Genomic DNA, 19,971 nt, shown 5'->3' with positions numbered 1-19,971 from the left:
GTCCAAGGAAAGATCATGTCACCTCGGTACTTTTGACCGTGCCCATATTGATTGGAAGATAGGTCCGAATATTCCATTTACAGAAATTGAAAAGCAACTTTAAAATTATGAAATGAAAATCCTTACACTTTATGGTCTATAATCGGTTTTGCCAATCTCGAGCCCAGAGCCAGTTTGGCTATTTGTTAGCGGTATGGTCGCCAAATAATAATGATTATTTGGGGACTATACCGCTGACAAGGAGCCAACATGACCCTGGGCTCGAGATTGTGGATTTGCCGATGCATATCAGGGAGGGGTTCAGTGTTGGACTGGAACTAGCAATTGCTTCCATGAGGCGAATCACTTTCGATTTATTACGCTCTTTACAAAGAAAAGATATGGACGAGTACACAATTTTCTGCGTTTGAATTGTTTAGAATTATGGGGAAAAGGGTACGAAGCAGTCAAAGGTACGCTGATCCTTGTATACTCAAATGAATAAGATTTTGATCTACAAAGTTCATCAACTTTTATGTCTATGTGTATTTAGTACACCAGCTGAATCACGCGAACGCGAAGCCCAACATAGCAACATTTGACAACATAGAACACGACATTGACTTGGCTCATTTACACAGCTTTTTTCAGTGTCATTATTCCTATAGCTTTAATGGTCTATTTTCATTTGTCTGTAAGTATCTTGTCACTCGATCGAGGAACGTTTCACAAATAAGAGTAAGAGGAACGGAATTCCAACACCTACGAGTTTTTATTAAGTTGCCTGCAAATTAGTCTATCTAAAGGAATCGTATCTGATGCTTTCACTTACATAAACAGTCCAAAAAAGCGGTCTTTTCGGCAAAGTGAGAGAGACCATTTTACTTGAATCTACGGTATTCCAAACGACACACATCGTAGCCGTCATGTTTTATGGGGTCATGTGATTTATTTACGTTGTAAAACAAAATTTCAATTTAGTTGTTTAGTCACGTTTCACGTTGCATGTCCTGAGAAGTTGGAAAATGTAAGGGAGGAACAAACGCGAACCTAACGGAGACTCATATGGTGAAATTAAGAGACAATGATTATCTTGGAGATGATTAGAAACAACCCATAATTCTGTCAAAAGCCTCAGCTCTCCATCCATTTGCAACAAAACCACCAACGAAATGCAGTTCATAGCTAAGAAAATTAAGTAGTCCTCCCTTTATTGTGATTAATTTGTGGGATGTACCTTTAACCTTTTAGATTAAAACTAGAGAAAGGGAAATCCCTCCTTCCTGCTCAGACTCTCGTTGGAATTTCTGGCAAATTATCTGTAAGGAAGTTGAAACCCTTACGGAGGTCAAAGTCGGACAAAATTCGAGAGAAAACTCTGGAGCAGGATTATTTTCAGAAGGTAATAAAGTGTTAGTTATCATTAATCCAAGAAAGTTTCTTTCGTTTGTAAGATTAGCCTCAATTTGCACCGTGAAATAATGTTTCGATATATGTTTCGTAATTTATCAGAACACAAATGTTATTGAAAAAAAAGAATTATTCTATCAACTTCCTTGTCGATCCACTATCGTTGCTCGGCCGGTTTTATTCTCCCACAACCATCATCTATATCAAAGTCCTCAAATAACTCTTGTCCTTTAGAATTTCAGAAGTTCTTCAATTATCTTTCCAGCACTGGGCCTTTTCTCAGGAATGTTGTCCAAGCACTGTAAAACGAGGCTGTGGAGGGGATGGTCGGGACCCATTTCCTCCAGGTCTTCACTACGGCGTATGTACTCTGGAACTATTTCCCCATCTGAAATAAAGGTCATGATAAGAAACCTGTTAAATCCAGATCGAAATAAAAAGAAGATAATTCGAAGTAGATCTAAAGAAAGAACCCGTCTACTTTCGCACAGTAGTCAACTGCTCTACCGACCCATTTACTAAGGAGGACTCGTGCCGTGCTGTACACCTCATTGCGATATGTGTGGGAAATCACATGATTACGAGTACCTTGCACGATTGATGCTTCGAATTTTTTTTTTAATTTCACGAGCACCAGGCGAGTGCAATTTTCTTATGCTGAATTTGTAGGTAGCACTCTGTGAACAGTAGTTGTAAAACTTGTTCATTCTCCAACACGTTTCGTCTAACTGTCGTAGACTTCAGTAATTTTTACTGTAAACACTCTACCCCTGTATTTATTAGCCATATATAGTTAGCGGCTATTACGGGAGCCAATAACCATAAAGGCTCGACCAGACTTACGAACAGGAACAGACTAGAGCGAAGTTGTAAGAAGCTTCCCAAACATCCTGAATGACCATGAATGCAAAAACAGTTCATGCGAATTTTTGTTTACCAAAATACGCCAAATACGGTCTGGGTGTACATTACACACTCCCCCCCCTCCCCCCCCCTCCCAAAAAAAAAAAAAAAAAGAAAAAAAAAAGGCGTCTTGTCAAGATGACTCAACGTTATATGCTAACTATCGTTGGACCAGGCATGTTTGATTTTGATATTTAAGTGGACGGTGGGGGAAGAGAGCGGGAAAAGGCGACTAATTTGTAGTGCCTCCCCCACTCCTCTCCCCTTCCTTTTGACCGTTGCTCACCCCTTTGGTACATATTTCTTTCTCTAACCAGCATTACGCTACCGTTAAAAGATGGCAGCTATACTTTTCACCTAGAAAATACTCGCTCGACAAAATTATGCCTCCTACCGAAAAACTTTCCCTATTTCTTCCATGAATTGATCTTTAAAACAACAATTATAACAGACGATCTGAGCTTTTCGCAGTAATTCAGAACTAAACGTCTTTTATTTGTCTTAACGTGCTAATTTTGGGGAAAAGACCGTGCAAAACTCCCGTTTCGCACTCTATCACCTATTTTTGCGTTGTTCATTGGGCTATTCTTTAGTAAAAAAAGGTTAGTCACGCAAGTTTTATTTACCTATGGCGTGACGCGCAAAAGATACGTCATAGGTTCAGAAAGCATATTGTATATGACACATCCCAACAAAATGTTTTTTACATAAGCAAATCGCGTTCAAAATATTATATTTTGACTACAGATACGTATAAACATACACAATGTTATTTCAAGGGCAAAATCGGAGGCATCTACCTTCAAGAATCGGGTCAGGCAAATCATGCACTGGCAGATGACCAATAATGATCTCTAGCAGCATGGCTCCGAACGAAAAGATGTCGATTTTCTCGGTGTATCTCGCTTTATCGCCCTTCGGTAGTCCTCCCAACCCCGTAGGATACGTTTCTGGAGCGGCATACACGGGTGTTCCCGGCATGGCAGTCGCGTACATTGCACCACGAGGGAACGCTTTCGCCTGACTCAAATCTGCAATCTTTGCATGCAATGTTTTCGTCAGCAATACGTTTTTGCTCGCTAAGTCGCGATGTACAATCGGTTCCTTAAGGGTATGAATGTAATGTAAAGCTTCCGCGACGTCCAACATAATTTTGATTACGTCTGAGAAAGGAACCTTTGGTTGAGTCGTTGAGTTCCGAATGTGTTTCGCCAAATCGCACTCTAGCAACTCTGTCACAATAATGGGGCTCTCGGGAGACGGAGGGACATAGGCAGTTAAATATTTTACAATATTGTCGTGCTCAATGCTGCGGAGTATCTCCCATTCCTTCTTAAACTTTTCCAAGAAAGCAGCTCTAATACTTCCATCATAGTCACCCTCGAAGAAGACAGGTCGAATCCGTTTAGCAGCTACTCGCTTCCCTTTCCACACGGCTTTGAACACTTCTCCATATGAACCTTCTCCAATTTTATCTCCGAGTTTAATTTCCTCGGCGGAGGATGTGTTTCCCATGTCGTTGCAGCAACAGTAAAATTATTTATTTGGAACTGATCAGGTTAACCGAACTGTTTTCGTCTTTGGAAACCCGGAAGTTCGGCCGGGCGAGGCCTGGAGCAAACCCAAGCCTCACGCGGCCAAAATGTAAAGCTCATCGAATAAATCATTCCCTCTGATCGCTTAAAATCTGCAATTTTTACCATGATTAAGTTTGGAGCTTCTAGGTGTTTTGTCCCACACGTTCCAAAATATTTGACCATGGTGAAACACTCAACACTTCCACTGGAATGGGCTCGTGTAATAGGCATATCAGGAGCCATTAGTGGGTCCTGGCACATATATTTTCGCAAACGAATAAAGGGGATAAGCCTCCAAGGAAACCGTGGTGCTCCGTCTGTGGGGGGAGTGAAACAAGATAATTTGAGTTGATAATGTAAAGTGGCTACCAAAAAGTTTCAAAGCTGACGTTTCGGGCGGTGGCCAAGTTACATTATCAACTCAGTTGATAAAACCAAAATTATCTTAATATATTTTATATTTAGTATATAAAACTCTCATCTTAAAATTCTTTTCTCTGGTAGCAGGGGTGGTTTTGTACCGCCCTAGGCATTGCTCAGCCCTTTTCCCGGTTTGTCGGGACTATTTGCAAAATCAAACAAGAGTTATTATAGTTGAGAGGTTAGGAAAGCCGAAAAAAATCAAAGGTAAAAACGATTGTTCAGAGTTTAGGTTAAGGGCTCCCTGACTGCACTCAATCTTTTGTCAAGTGGAAATTCAAATATTGGCAATCACAATTTTGGACAGGCGTTGTAACAATTCCGTTCCCAGGGTTCCACCTCGTCTAAGAAAAGATCATGTTTGGCTCCTTGTCACATCGGTACTTTTGACCATGCCCATATTGACAGGAAGATAGGTCCGAATATTCCATTGATACAAATTGCAAAACAACGTTTAATAGTGCAGGGTTAGTTTCTCTAAAAATAAGAAATAAAAAGCCTTACACTTACACCCTGGGTCATTTTGGCTCGTTGTCAGCGGTATAACTAAAATAAATAATCATTATTATTTGGACCCTGGGCTCGAGATTGTAGATTTGCCGGTGCATATCAAGGTGGGGCTCGGCGTTGGACTGGAACTAGCAATTACTTCCTTGATGCGAATCATTTACGATTTGTTGTGCTCGGTTTCTTTTTTCTGCGTTTGAATTGTTTAGAATTATGGGGAAAAGGGTACGAAACAGTCAAAGGTAAACTAATCTTTACATACTCAAATGAATAAGATTTTGGTCTGTACAGTTCATCAGCTTTTGTCTGTGTAATTGGTACATCAGCTGAATCACGCGAACCCGAAGCCTGACATAGTAACATTTGACAACATAGAACATGCCATTGACTTGTTTCATTTACACAGCCTATAAAGTTTCCTTATTACCATAGCTTTAATGGTCTATCTTCATTTATCTGTAAGTATCTCGTCACACGATCGAGGAACGTTTCACGAATAAGGAAAAGATGAACGGAATTCCAACACGTACGAGTTTTAATTAGGCTGCCTGCAAATTCCTAAAGTAAAAGGAATCGTATCTGATGCCTTCACTCACATAAACAGTCTAAAAAAGCGGTTTTTGCGCAGGAAGGGAGACCCTTTTACTTTAATTTACAATATTCTAAGCGACACGCATAGTCGCCGTCATGTTTTATGGGGTTATGTGATTTATTTACGTTATAAAACATAATTCAATTTAGTTGTTTAGTCACGTTTCACGTTGCATGTCCCGAGAGGTTGGAAAATGCAAGTGAGGAACAAAACGCGAACCTAACGGAGACTCATATGGCGAAATTAAGAGACAATGATTATCTTAGAGATGATTAGGAACAACCTTTAATTCCGTCAAAAGCCTCAGCTCTCCATCCGTTTGCAACAATACCACCAACGAAATGCAGTTCAAAGCTAAGATAATTAATTAGTCTTCCCTTTCTTGTGATTAATTTGTTAAATGTACCTTTAACCTTGTAGGTTTAAACAAGAGAGAGGGAAATCCCTCCTCCCTAGTCAGACTCTCGTTGGATTTTCTGGCAAATTATACATAAGGAAGTTGAAAACCTTACGGAGGTCAAAATCGGACAAAATTCGAGAGAAAGCCTTGGAGCAAGATTATTTCCAGAAGGTAATAAAGTGTTGCTTATTATGAATCCAAGAATTTTTTTTGTTGGCAAGATGAGCCTAAAGTTGCACCTTGAAATGATGTTTAGATATATGTTTCCTAATTTATCAGAACACAATTGGTGTTGTGAAAAAATAATAATTCTATCAACTTCCTTGTCGATCCATCATCATTGCTCGGCCGATTTTAACCTCCCATAATTATCACCCATATCAAAGTCCTCAAAATAACTCTTGTCCGTTGCTTGCTTCAGGTTCGTACCTGTAATAATCTTGCAAACCCTGAAAAAATAAAAACAAAGAAAATTCAAACTTAAAATAAACCGTAATTTATTACTTAAGCCTTTTGTAATATATCTTTTTCAAACTCTGTATGACACCCAACTGGTTTACTTACTTACTTACTTGCTGCTGATACAATGCAGCAATAATCATTACCCTAAACTAATTAATGATCAATCCTCTCTCTTTTGTTTTCTTGCTTTTCAATTTAGTGTAGCACTCTTGAATGTCGACTACAAGATCACTGGCGCTTGGTAAAGCTAAAGCAACAATTAGTATGTTGCAATGGAAGGGGTTTTTGTGACTCACCTCTGTGTCAGGTATTGTAAGCCTCCATTCTTCTAAACTTGATCCAATAACCTACACTATCAATATATATTTAGAAGGTCCACCCCACACATTGACAGTTAGATTGCTTCATAGGTTGAAAATTGAAGGGACCTGCTCAAGAAAACTTGACTGTCAAAAGGGAAAAAGCCTTTGACATTTAAAAGTGGCAAATGGGTATTTGATATTGCAATGGTTTACAGTCAAGTTGCCTAAAAATCACCATGCTCAAAGTTATGATGCTTCAAACTTTTAGTAATCTAACCTGAATTGTTATCACACAGATTTATCATTTAGGAATGGCAGATTGTGGGAGAAAGAATTTTAGACTAGTTACACAAACATATTTCACTACTAAGCACATGATTGTTTTCTGTGCAGTGTCCATTGGCTCTGACGAAGAGCTAATGCTCAAAATGTCTGCTTTGTAACTCTTTACAGTAGCCAATTTACATTATCAACTCAGTTGATAACACTAAATTACACTGTCATACTCTCTCAACACCACACCACAGCACCACAGTTTCTTTATGCTGATAGTGTTGTTGCAAACCAGCACTGCTTGAGTGCTAAAACTTTTCTCAAAGTTATGACACGTTCTTGGGTACAAAAACCAACAACGCCTTTAGATTCAGTATCCAAACACATTTTAATTCTGACCATATGATCATTTTCTGTTTAGTCAAGGCCTTCATGGTGTTGTCTGAAAACAACAAGTGATAAAGATTTGTCAAATCAATGAAAATGTCTGTTGGTACAAAACAGTTGTATACAACACTCACATTTGTTGTCAGAAATAAACATCTGTTTAGAGTTCTCATCACTCAAAGTCTTCATAGCATTGTAGGAAAAGAGCAGAAAAAATATATGGTCTGTGATCTATCTTTTAAGTAATTTTTTGTTGGGCATAGTGACTCAGAATTTCTGATAACATGACTAAAAGTTTTGGGTGACATGACTTCAGCAACTTGACCAGTTACCATTGCAATCCTATAAACATTCAAGACATCAAGGGAATAAAAAGTGCTCACAGACATGCACCTATCAAGAAGTAAGGTAGCTTAACTGAACTGGAATTAGCTTTCTTACTATTTTATGGAAGATAGTTCAAAGCTGACTCAAATTATTGCCAATATTTTGGAAATAAATTGATAAACTTTTGTAAGTTTATGGGCAGCCACTTCAGTTAAAATCAGCCCTCATGGCAAATGTTCTGACCAGGTGATAGTCTATTTATTGAACAAGGATTTTGTTTGGAGACAAACTCTGTGAGCCACTCATTAAACTGAAAGATGTATCTTTTTTCTGCTTTTTGTATGATTTTGTGTTATCTTTGGCAATAACTATGTGTAATTTTGTGTTTGTGCCTATGTTTTCATTTAGCATTTATTCTCTTTGAACACTGAACCAAAGTAATACCAATTTGCCCTTAATTGTTTGCTCCAGATTTCAGCTGCATCATGTAGCCATTAAAAAGGCTTGTAAGTCCCCCCCCCCCAAGCTGAGAGACTGATGTATCTGTTTTGTAAATTTTTATTGAGGAGATGCCCCAATTTAAAGGCTGTAAGCTTAACTCTTAAGACAAGCAAAGTGCCTCAAATAAATGAGTTTTACATTGGTTGGCTCCATATTTTTTTGTAGCTCCATATCTGGGACTTTTTTATTGGTTTGTCTCAGGCCCTAATAAAGCTGAGCTTTGCAACATACTAAAATGTCTCTAGGTGATATGTTTCTGGCAGAATCAATTACCTTTAGTTTTTTTCTCATGTACACAAAAAAATACCTCTCTTAAACCATGATTTCTGCCAATTACCTGTTGAACAATGTGCAGTATTGTAAGTGAAGGAGACCTTTGAAGCTTTGAGTAAAGACACCTGCCCAATAATAATTATCAATTGGAATTAGAGTATAAATTCACAGAACAACATTCCAAAGAAAGTCAAAATGAAAAGGTAGTTGAATAATCCAGAATAACCATCAAATTATATTTAATTTCATTGCATCATAAAATACTTCAGGAACTGAATGAAAGGCATGCTGCAAGCATCAAACTAATCAAGTTTCTTCTTGAGCAAGTGGGAACGTCTCTAGAAGTGCTCCCAAAGCAAACTCAAGGTATTTTGCTTATTAAGAACACTTTTAGCAACCTACATAAGACATTCTTATTAGTGAGAGAAGCAACTTTGGTTTGATAAAATTTTGCTTTGTAGAAATGTTCTGATTATTACTTGTTAAGAATACTCAATAGTCAGGATTTCACTAAGCAAGGTAGAGCAATTTGGGCCTTGTAAACATAAAGTATTCTGAGAAGTTTTAGAGAAAAGCTCCTTTTAATCAACACAGAGTCAGTAATCCTCATGTTTCTTTTGTGTTTTGTTTCTTTTGACCACATCTCATAGGAAAGTAAAAGGGATGAAAGTAGTCTTTTGTGGCTCTAGGAAACAGTTACCTTTCTTAACAAAAGGACTGTTTAAAACTTGTAGAGTTTGGAACTTAGGGCAGTACTTAATACAGGACTTAGTACACCACAGCACAAAACTTTGTTAGGAAAACTTTACCCTTAGATTTTTAGGTAATTTAATTGTAATTCAAATTGTATATAATTATGTGTAACTGCCTGCTTTGATTTTAGCTACATTGTGCCAGTTGTTGTCTGTGGACAAAAGGCTGAGAGTCAAGTTACAGAGTGGTTTTTGGCTCACTAAAGAACAATCGAAGGTACATGTAGGAAGATAATTCCTTTTTAAGTCCCTTAAAGAAAGGAAATATCCCTAGTCATATTTATGTCTCAACAATTGATTTAAGCAGTTTTAGAAAGTGATATTTTTAAAGATAAAGTGCCCAATTTTGATAAAAAAGAACACAATGTAAACATTCTTTTGTCATAATAATAATGAAGGCAAATAATTTGGTACTATAAAGGAAGCTACTCAAACAAAGAAATGTTGATAGGCCTTGTTGATAGGTCTGTTTGCTTACTTTTTATTTCACCAATAAATTTGTCAGCATAACCTGTATCATTCAGTGATATTAGAGGGATAAAAGCATACCACAACTAGCTGTGCAGAAAATGTGATACATAAAATAATTCATATTGTGAATAACATTGTCAAGTATAAACAGTGAAGCATTACCTTTGTAGTAATTTTGTATGATCAATTGAGTTGATAATGTAAATTGGCCTCTGCAAAGAGTTTCAAAGCTGATGTTTTGAGGGTTAGCCCTTTTTGAGAGGGAGTGGAGGAACTATAGATTGTGTGTGTTTATATGCAGAAAGAGGAGCCATGCTATTAGTGGGAATATGGTGAAGAGTAAACAAGAATAAATAAGTTGAGTGAAAAGTGCTCACTGATTAAAGAGTGCTAATTTGAAAGATAAATTTTTGTTTTAGAGTTTTGCGATTACTCCATTCACTCTAACCAAGGGTTAATACTTGAAAAGTAAGCTTTGAAACTCTTTACAGTGGCCAATTTAAGTTATCAACTCAGTTGTTATACTCTCCTACGAATGCAGCACCACAGTTTCTTTAGAAACTTACTGGTACCCCTTACCCTTTCCTAGAAACTTACTAATTTGTCCTTTCATTTCCTGAGTATGTGGACCTATCAGAACAAAAGAAAAATTCAGTAAAAGGCACCTGTAAAGTGGGAAAAAAATTCTCTAAGAAAACTAAGAACTGAGGAGATTTCTCCTCTTACTGGGAAGAGAATAAGAGTGATTAAAGAAATGTTTGCACCAAGAAATATAACATTTCAAAGAAAATGGTATTTCTTATCCTCTCAATATTGGTATTTTTTCAAGGCTTCACCTGCTACCCAGGGAGCTGACACAAGTTCAGAGTAAGTTGTGCAAAAAAAATATTACATCCATTTACTTTAAATTGTTTGTGCTCAGATGACTTGAAAAGGAGCGTATGCTCTTTCTGGTTAAGGATAACTTCAAGGCATTAATATTTATCTCAGGGTAGATTGCTTCATTGTTAGTGAGAACTTTTGTAATTTTACATGTACTTTGATGCACCTGTGAAAAAGAATATTGGGTTTTCTCTAAGAACTACCATGATAGGGATTCCAGGATCTGTACAATAAAGGAGCTTGATCAACATGTTGATTCTTCCACAAGGATGGATAGCTGGGAAGTCTATTGTACTTGAGAGGAGGGGGAGGGGTAGGGAAGGGTGCCATGTACTCCTCTTTATGGGGATGCAGTGTCTAATAAGCATTTGGTCTGGAACTGATCACAGATTTAACCACATGAATCCAAAATCCATTACAATTGTGAGTACCTTCTGTTATCAAGGTCCAGAACAGTCTATGTTTTGCTGTTCTTGCTCTTATTTCTTTTTTAATACACACAACTTTTGATTTTTTTTTTCAGTAAAAAGGAAGGTTAGGGTTTTAAGAGGCATTCCCTCTCCCCCCCAAGAATTTTCTTGAACTTTCCAGAATTTGAAACAAACGATGGTGGGAAACGAGAATTTACCAGCATCCATGCAGCAGAGTAAAGAAAAAATATTTCAAAAGGGTAGAACATTCAGCTCAAGGCTCCATAGAGGCTCTGCATCTTTATTATTAGTTTTGATATATGAATGTAGTAACATGGATCATTTTGAGTGTAATTTGGTGTTAATAAGCATGGGTAATTTTTTTCAAAAATAACAAATTGCAAGAGCCTGTAGGTCGAGTGTGGCAGTCTTCGTAAACTTTACAAATGCTTATTTACAACAAATTGCACGAGAAACAATGTTTTTACTTATTAATGATGTACATGAAAAAAGCATCTCAGAAAGTCAAAACTTTACGAATTTGCACTCGTGTCACATGAAAAAAGGAATCGTTTTCAGCCAATTACAAGCGCGCAATTTTTCACTTATATAATACGATATAATCGTGTCCAGTAGTTCGTGGAAATAACATATGTTTGGACAAGGTAACCTTTCTGTTTGCCATATGAAAAAAAATATGGGGAAATTCGATCCTTCTTGTCGATTTCACAGGGCTTATCCAGTAAGGGAAAGTGGGGGAGGTGAAAACTATGAAAAGAGTTATTTGACCTGTTTCAAGACTCACCTTTTTTCAAAGGACAGTTCTATGGCCGTAGAATGGCAGCCATTATTCTGACTAACACACCAGGTCGAGGTCATCTGCGATCCCATGACCCCTCAGGGGCCGTAACATGGAAGCATATTACGTGTTCGACCAGCAATGTGGACTAGTATTATGCCTTAAGAACTGAGTGTTTAACAGGGAATTAGGTGAAGTTAATGTCAAAGATAGTACAACAATCAAATTTTATAACAATAGAGCTGCGGCTGCTGGAAAATTTCATGTTATTCATTCACGAACACTACTGAAGAACCAATCCTTCCCAAGGCTTAGAGCTAAATTCCGGAAATGACATAATCCCCGAGTATTTGAAATCAAAAGCAAAGCAGTCATTCAAGAAACACCCTCAGACTGAATTGCTGCATTTTTTAGTACATGAGGGGGTTTATGCTGATGTTTATGCTGATGTATATAACTTTGCTGATAATTCCCTAATTAGAAGCTTACTATTTTTAATATAAATTATATCTATTCGCCTTCTTTTCCAAGTATTGTTTTTATTTAATTCCTTTCTATTATATGTAATGATCTTACCCTCTCTTTATGTATTAATTTTTTAGCAGATATGTATATGTATATGTTTTCCCATATCTATTATTTTATGTTGTATATAGTGTAAAATCTAAAACGCCTACATTAGCTATGCTATTTGCGGTGTACAGTTACCTCTCTTTCGTTACTTTTACCGAATAGAACTTGGTGTGTAGTGATGTATTCAAATGAAGTCAATCATCGAAAGTTTCCGTCAGCTTTCTTTTTAATTATAAGTACGTATTGATGCTCCCTAACGTCGCTAAATCTACAACAGCAAATTCTGCAACTGCAACAAATCTTTGTCTTGACAGGGGAGCAGTGGTCTACCAAATCTTTGTGCACGGAATCAAACATGACGCACCGTTAGTTTTGATGCTAAAGCAAGACGATCTTGGTCAAACCTTATGGAACATGGTTATGAAAAAATGTCCTTATAAGATTTCATCTTCCTTCATTCTTCTCCATCAAGGGCGAAAGGTATACATGTAGACTTATTGCAATTCATGTCAGAGCAGATGATGTTTTAAGTTGGAACGAGAAGAGCCAATCTGAACACTCCCAGTTAGGCTTTAAGGCTTAGCTGTTTCCTAATTGAGTCAGAATCGTTCAGAAACGTTATCAATTAGAAGTCAGACAAAAGTTAGAGTTTTCCTCGTGGAACAAAAGATTTTATTTCTTCGGCAGATGTTAAGATTGAGACCAAAATGTTAAGTGCAACATGATGAGGTCAAGAAAGTCATGTGACTGGAAAAAGACCTGTTTGCTACGTACAACTCACTCGGAATGGATTAGTGGAATTCACATCGGTCGAAATGAAATGTTATATTGTTATGAAATATTTAATAATGATTGGTGTCAGTCATTGACCAGACAATCATTGGATTCCTTGATTGGAATTTCCAGCTCCAATGTAAGCTAAAAACGAAACAGATAAATGTAAGGTGGTTGAAAATCCAAACTGGCAGGAGGCAGATCTCTTGGCTATTTGCCGAGCGCAGCTTGAAAGGCAACTCTATTGGTACATACGATGAAGTAATTGTGGTGAATATCAACAAGAACCAAGACTAGATAGCTCGTCCTCAGAAATTCACACTACAAAAATAGAAGGACCTAGAGTACATAGAACATTTTTTTTTTCACTTCAATTTTTTACTTTTTTCCCTGACAGATTACTCTGGGAAAGACCCTTAGAGAACAGGGGTTGGCAGCAGATTGTAATATTCACGCCCATTTCTCGTTATGCGGAGGTAAGTTGAAAACATGGCTTCTTTCATGTTTACTTTGGTTTCTCTGTTTGCTGTCGCATTGCTCAGAGAAAAATTCGGATGTGGAGTCGTTTTTCTCAGCAGGATTTTTTTATTTCTGTAGGTATGGAGAAAAAGGAAAGTTCCCAACCCAACAAAGGAAAAGAGCAGAACAATAAAGGTATTCAGTTGTGTGATGCGATTTTCGGCTTAAGGGTAGCCCTAAAAGAGACCAAACAGCAAAACAGTGCACAATAATGGATAAGAAACGACCAGCATGCTAGTATCTCCTGTGAGTTGTACATTTGTTTTTTAGACCCACAAAAGTGGACAAAGGAGCAAGTGGCAAAGTGGATTACTGGAGTTTGTGACCTTTGTGATATCGACGAAGCTGAAGTTTCTATGTTCAAGACACTTTCAGGAGCCGAGCTCAGCAATTTGAGCAGTGAGGACTGGACAGAAAGGTCACCCAGTCAAGGTGACATGCTTTTTACCATGTGGAGAAAACGGCTAAAAACTTTACACGCGAGACCAAGAATGACTGATGGTACCTCAAAAACCACTCCTCAAGCCTCAACGACAAACGGTATGTTCTTAGAACGTCGATAACTTAAATTCATGTGTCATAACCTATCAATAAACTTTTTCGCTGTAGTATATAAATTCAATTAGAGGTCGAGATTTGCCATTTCTCTCTTCCTTGTTCGTTTATCAGATTCAGCGATGTTTTCCCCTGTTTCTTTTTTCTATCCAAATAAAGATCTTGGACATGTTTTACATATTATATATCTACTCAATTTAATATGGACGTATAAATCCACGTATAGGTGTTTCAGACAGAGAAGAAACTGAGGGCTTCGTGCACCCCTATTTACCATATCGTGGTAGAGGTGGTCTACTCCTGGATTAATTCATGGAATATTCGAATGTAACTAGGTTGCTATAACTTTAAGCAAATCATGCCGTTTCGAGACTCGTGTGCGTGTTCCGTTGAACACTGTGGAACATGAGAGTTGGAAAAGGGAGAACTAAACATTCACAAGACCTACAATTACTTTTAATGTAGGTGCTACAAAACGAAGATTGGGAGTGTTTCCCCTGGAGTAACATTCAAATTTTTTTTGTAGGTGCCATAGATGAAAAGGCTAGCGATGTACCAGTTGGGAACTCACTGAGGAATTCTCTTTCGAGAAACACCTCCACTGGTAGTGAGCAACTTTCAATACCCTCAGCTCGCAGTTCTGAAAAGAGGTGATTGTTGACAATAAGGAGTATTTTCTCGGAAATGAACACCAAAGGGACCATCGTACCAGTTTATTGAATTTACTTCAATTTTTCCATAACACATTAACTGTATACAGTATTTACAACATCTAACATAGGGAAGTATGTCAATTTGGTTCGAGCTTATTTGTTAAATACGGAAGCTAAGATGTATGATTCGTTGCATCTACATATCCTTTATAGCGCCGCTGACAATATACCTAGGGCGCAGTTTCCCAAGCCATGTGCGTTGCTTGCAGTTTTTTTTTGTTTTTTTTTTTGCCGTTTTTGCCGAGTTATTTTTAGCTGGCCCCTACAGAAGGATAAATTCGTCTTATATTTTTTTTTTTGCTTTGCAGTGTTTTGAGCACGCTAGGTCCGTTTGGGACTGTTGAGAATATCGACAAAATCGAATTTTATCTCAGCACTGACGAATTGTCCAGACAGCCACCAGCTGATGGAGCACTGATCTCTGCCAGAGGACTGTGCTCCTCCACACCACGAAATCTTGGCGGTGCAGGCACTGTGTTGCTCAGGAATAGTCCTGTAGAAGGTGGAACATTCCTCGAACTTAAAGTGGATATTAGAGCTTGCCCTGAGTCTACTGTTCTGACCAAGCACATCATTTCAACAATTCTTAATCTGAAACTCGGCGAAGAGTTGTTTGTGAGAGGAAGAATAGAGCGTCTTGATAAAGGACTTAAATCAATGAAGAAAGGCTTCGAAATTCTACCTTTCAAGATAATCGTTGATTCGGATCAACATGCAGCGTTTAGACAGGAACGTAAACTGCAGCGTTCGTATTTACGCCAACTGTCTTCGCCATGGCCAACCCTTTGCGGAATTTTCCTGGCCGAAGGGTCAACACAAGAGCCCATTTTTCAAAATGATACCTTAGAGATTACACGGGGTATTCTGTATTGCTCTCCAGATGCATCCCTAGATAAAATAAAAGAAAGTGCAGTGGCGCTGAAAAACAGTCAAACCGGGGATATTTTTGTGGGTGTGAGCGATCAGGGAATTGTTCTTGGTTGTAAAGTGTCTCGGAATGACATAATTCCGAGGAGAGAGAAGATAGTCAGAGCCTTGAGTGGAATATTGCCAAATGTAGACCACCCTATTACCGTTTGTACAACCGCCGCGCAAGCGCATGAACTTGTTGAAAAAGAGAAAGACTTTGTGGCTGCTATGTGGATACCGAGCGACAGGTGTAGTTCGATGGATGATTTAGAAGAAATGGATGAAATTTCTCTCTTGTTTCGTATACACGTGCTAAAGGGGTCGTCAGTGGTAAGCTTTGCAAAAGCAGAACATACACATGCGTATGTACGGGTCGGTGCCGAGAAAAAACTAATGACAGATTATGAAGACTTGTTTAACCGTCTTGAGTCACTTGCAAGTCGTAACATCCCCAAGAAAACGCCTGAAGCTATAGATCAAGAAGTTAACAAAGCTTCCGTGTACCAGGTTAGCGAACAGAGTTACCACCTTTTCAAGAGGATAAACTTTGAAACTGAAAAGACAGAATTTAAAGCCATCTACGGTGAGCCAAAGAAGATAATTCTGACTGATTACGTGAAGAAATACTCTGCCTCTTTTCTTAACTCTGACGGAGGTGATATCCTGTTCGGAATAGAAGAGGATCGAACTTCAAAGGCTGGTTATACTGTAGGGGTGTCCATTTCAGTAAATGATCGAATAGAACTGGTCCAGGAAAGCAGCAAGACGGTTTGCAACTTTTGGCCTCCGGTCGATAGCAGTCAGTTTTTCATGAAATTCATCGAGGTGAAATGCGATATCACCAAGAACGTGTTAAAGTACCCAGATACCGACGCTGAAAAAAAGGGAACTTTCGTTGCATTAGTTCTTGAAAGTATGTCCAACGTTCAAAAACTAACGAAGTCTATCACATCAAAGAAAAGTCAAATCTCACTTCTTCGCTTGTCAAACAATCGTTTTGGGTTATTAACAAAAGATTCAAGTAAAGTGAACGTAGAGGACTTCTTGTCTGAGATGAATACGGAGAGTTCCAGGACTAACTATTTTAGATTACAAATGGCTTCGTTTGAAGAAATAGGGGCGGCAGTGGGAAATTTGTGCGTCGTTCATCTTCATGTTAGTAAATCGCCATACCCCATTCATCTCACAAGTCCACTCTACACGTTTTGTTTGGATAGAAAGGGAATGGTTGCGGAAATGGACCCCGACCAACTAATTGAAAGATTTACGAGTAGAGATTACCAATATGAGCCTGATGAATTCTTCAATGTTGTGAACGAGTTTGAGAAAGTGAACACGTCGTATGTTCTGGTATGCTCACCGTTTTCTCTCCCAAGGCAGGAGCGTGATCTGTATGGTGCAGTAGTCCCTGAATGGGCCTTGGTGCTGGATTTTGATCAAACCCCAAATGAGGATGGCCATTTACTGAACATCTTCAAGCCTCTTCATGACCTCCACCGAGTGGAAAGAAATCTTTTCGTAAAAACTCCACTTGATCGAAAGCTCGAAATAAATCCAAGAAATGGCGTTTGTTGGTGTGCAGTGAGAGGGTACGAGGAAATCAATAAAACTCTTTCCACAGGTGGACATGCCTCTTGGATGTCCACCCATGGCCACAAGATGAGAATTCTTATTGATCACCTTATAACTCATATAAACCCAAATCAGTTGGTGGTTTTGTGTCTGTGGGCTGACGGTCACAGAGAGTTGCTCCCTTCCCTCGACTTCATTTTGCAGTACATCTTTTCTTGTTGGGGTCCCACCAAAGTAGTCTTTGTCTGCTCTGACTCGTCTACGAAATCTGAAATCTTGTCAGGACTCGTAGAACCGCTAGAAAGAGCCGGTTTCGGAGTGAAGCGGGATAATATTTTCATTGCACTGCCACATGAAATGGCACGGCACATTGGGGCTAAACTTCCTCCACCCTACCGCTCAGAGGATGAATTCCAGATTCCACGGAAATTCCATCTTCCAGACGGCGGCGAAAGAACTATTCCAGATACTTTGCCTCAAACAATTAGACAGGCGGTTAAAGGCCATTTACAGATCATGTATCAAAACACCGGAAACACCCTTCAGTTAAAGCCAGACGATGAGGACGAAGTCCGGCTCAAGTTTTATTCTGGTTCCGAAATCGATGAGACAGGTCTTGCTACTGGAATTGCTATAGAGAGAGAAAAAATGAAAGTGTTGAAAAGAGAACTCAAATCATTTTTGAACGACAAAAAGTCGCATGTCTGCTTGACTATTCTCAAAGCGGAGAGAGGTGCTGGTGCAACGACCCTTTGTCTACAGCTCTTGTTTGAATACCGCAAGCAGTACGTTTGTGCTAGATTACTGGAATTCCACGACAGCCTTACTGCCAACATAGAGAAGATTAATCAGTATTCTCGACTTCCAGTCATTCTATTGGTTGATAGCGAAATGGTATATCTACCAGAGTTCAATGATTTCAAGAATGATGCAGAAAAGAGGAACCTAAACTTGAAGTTACTAGTAGTTGAGTCTGATGCGTTGTTCAGCCAACAAGCAAGCTCACCTCGAAGGAAGCAACCTATTCCATATTTCGTTGGGTCAACACCTTATAAGACAGTTGAACTAAGCCGCGAACTGACGTTGGATGAAGTGCCACAGTTGATTGAGCAATTTCTAAAGATCAGGGAAATTCCCGAGGAGAAAAAGAGGAAGCTAAAAGAGCTTAAAGATAGGGTATCACGGGACTACACCTTACGTAAATTTGCATACTTTAGTCTCACAGCTTTTGGTAGAAAGTATGCTGGTATACGAAGTTACGTAACATATCGCTTACGCCAGACAAATGAATTACAACTCCAAATTCTAGAGTTCCTGGCCCTCACACACGTATTTACCGATTTCTTGTTTCCGGTGAACGCCTTGGCGCGTTTGGCCGACAGGGACGTTGTTATGCTCGAGAGCATTTTCAGCAACGATGACGTAAGGGAGTTGTTGAGCCCGCCATCACCGGCTGAGTTCAATCTTAGAAGAATTTCCTTTGTTGAAGTTGCAGAGGAACTTCTTCAGCAACAAGCCAAGTTGCTTGAGATGCACCATACTCTTTATCTTAAAGATGTTGCCCTTCGATTGGCAAAGGATGCCTTGACGGATCCACGACCAAGCAGGATGATTGATCGTATCACTAGACGATTGTACGTCACCAGTGAGTATGGAAGTGAGAAATTCTCACCACTTGTGCGATACCTGAGGGACAAAGATCCTGATGTAGCTCGTGACATGTTACATGAGTTGATTGAAGTTTTTGACAAAGGTTCCAGTGTCTGGGCTCATCTTTTGGCTCACTTATCAAAATATTACATGATCCAGTACGTCGATTTCCTTAGTGCCATTCCTCTTATCGAAGAAGCAGTGAGGGAAAACAAAGATGACGTACTACTTCATCACATTCATGGAGATGTAATTCGCTTACACATACAAAACCTTAAAGATCAGCTTGAATTTTCTATGGAAGAAGTCGTCCGCTTTGCAGTTCAGAGCAGTCATTGTTTCGTGACCGTAAAGGATAAAAGACCGCTGATGGAACATGGTTATTCTTCAGATGCTTTGGTTAGAAAAGTAGTCATGCTTGCAGCAATTAAATCTGTTGGCGGCTCGCATTTTGTGGACTTCCTCAAGGATTTTCTAAATAAAAGAAAAGAGAAGGATACATTAACAGCTCTCACTATAGAGGACAAATATGTCCTGGCTTTGGTACCGGAGTCATTTGCTAACCTCCGAGCAGTACCAATCAACGAATTCAGTGAAAATCTGAAAGACAGTTTTTTGAAATATTTAGGAGACCTCGATGACCTAACATCAGTTTGCGAAGATCTCAAAAAACTATCCAAAGGTACCAATGACGAAGCCTGGGTGGATTTAGTTGTTCTCAAAACTACCTCATTAGTGTGTTCGCTGGAAGTTGAAAGAAAACAACTTGACCCAGAAGAAGCTGACGAAAAAATAAAAAGTCTGGAAGACCTGTTGAGGAACACCAATCATGACGAGGATTCAGTTAAAATCTGGATTAGGTGTGCGAGGCTTGGCTCTAAAGTTCCAAGTTTAAAATCGGTAAGGAGCACAGTGAATGAGTGGTTGAAAGCAACTGGAAAGAGATCCCCAAATGCCCTATTTTACAAGTAAGTGGCTACTCGCAGGTATAATTACACTGATTTAAGAAATTTTGTGTTCATTACATGCACGGACGTAAATTGCAACGAATTGCTGATTGATTTTACTTTCGTTGCACT

The 19,971-nt window shown here is 38.8% G+C and overlaps 2 protein-coding genes across 5 annotated transcripts in view; one reads left to right on the top strand and one right to left on the bottom strand.

The window, feature by feature from the left end:
* The first annotated feature begins 368 nt into the window (after positions 1–368).
* The window catches only part of LOC131792041 (uncharacterized), a 26,837-nt gene continuing 7,234 nt past the window's right edge, over positions 369–19,971 (top strand). For 2 of the 4 annotated variants that reach the window (XR_010718268.1, XR_010718267.1), the window contains exons 1-12: positions 4,961–5,038; positions 5,809–5,959; positions 6,450–6,557; positions 8,583–8,679; positions 9,197–9,282; positions 10,366–10,403; positions 12,515–12,680; positions 13,372–13,450; positions 13,572–13,628; positions 13,764–14,033; positions 14,575–14,698; positions 15,070–19,860. Coding sequence is in view for 2 of the 4 variants with exons in the window: in XM_059109400.2 (XP_058965383.2) it covers positions 424–452; positions 1,231–1,381; positions 6,450–6,557; positions 8,583–8,679; positions 9,197–9,282; positions 10,366–10,403; positions 12,515–12,680; positions 13,372–13,450; positions 13,572–13,628; positions 13,764–14,033; positions 14,575–14,698; positions 15,070–19,860 (5,996 nt within the window). In the remaining 2 variants the exon portion in view is untranslated. Of the gene's footprint in view, positions 453–1,230; positions 1,382–4,960; positions 5,039–5,808; positions 5,960–6,449; positions 6,558–8,582; positions 8,680–9,196; positions 9,283–10,365; positions 10,404–12,514; positions 12,681–13,371; positions 13,451–13,571; positions 13,629–13,763; positions 14,034–14,574; positions 14,699–15,069; positions 19,861–19,971 lie in introns of those variants that run through there. The other 2 variants (XM_059109400.2, XM_066170051.1) reach the window with 2 other exon arrangements.
* On the bottom strand, positions 1,345–3,874 carry LOC136282409 (probable serine/threonine-protein kinase drkA). Its single transcript, XM_066170053.1, has 2 exons — positions 3,093–3,874; positions 1,345–1,777 (listed from the first exon to the last, which is right to left on the bottom strand). The coding sequence occupies exons 1-2, from the start codon at positions 3,805–3,807 to the stop codon at positions 1,620–1,622; spliced, it is 873 nt and encodes a 290-aa protein (XP_066026150.1). The 5' UTR covers positions 3,808–3,874; the 3' UTR covers positions 1,345–1,619.

The sequence above is a fragment of the Pocillopora verrucosa genome, chromosome 7, assembly GCF_036669915.1.
Source record: "Pocillopora verrucosa isolate sample1 chromosome 7, ASM3666991v2, whole genome shotgun sequence".
Taxonomy (NCBI): domain Eukaryota; kingdom Metazoa; phylum Cnidaria; class Anthozoa; order Scleractinia; family Pocilloporidae; genus Pocillopora; species Pocillopora verrucosa.
Note: the sequence above shows the minus strand (reverse complement) of the source record. Positions and strands in the feature narration are given on the sequence as shown.

Bases quoted from the DNA above. Each gene is read 5' to 3' on its own strand.
- LOC136282409 (XM_066170053.1), bottom strand. From the start codon at position 3,807: ATGGGAAACACATCCTCCGCCGAGGAAATTAAACTCGGAGATAAAATT. The intron at 1,778-3,092 runs GTAGATGCCTCC...CCTTTATTTCAG, and splicing joins GCCTGACCCGATTCTTGAAG to ATGGGGAAATAGTTCCAGAG.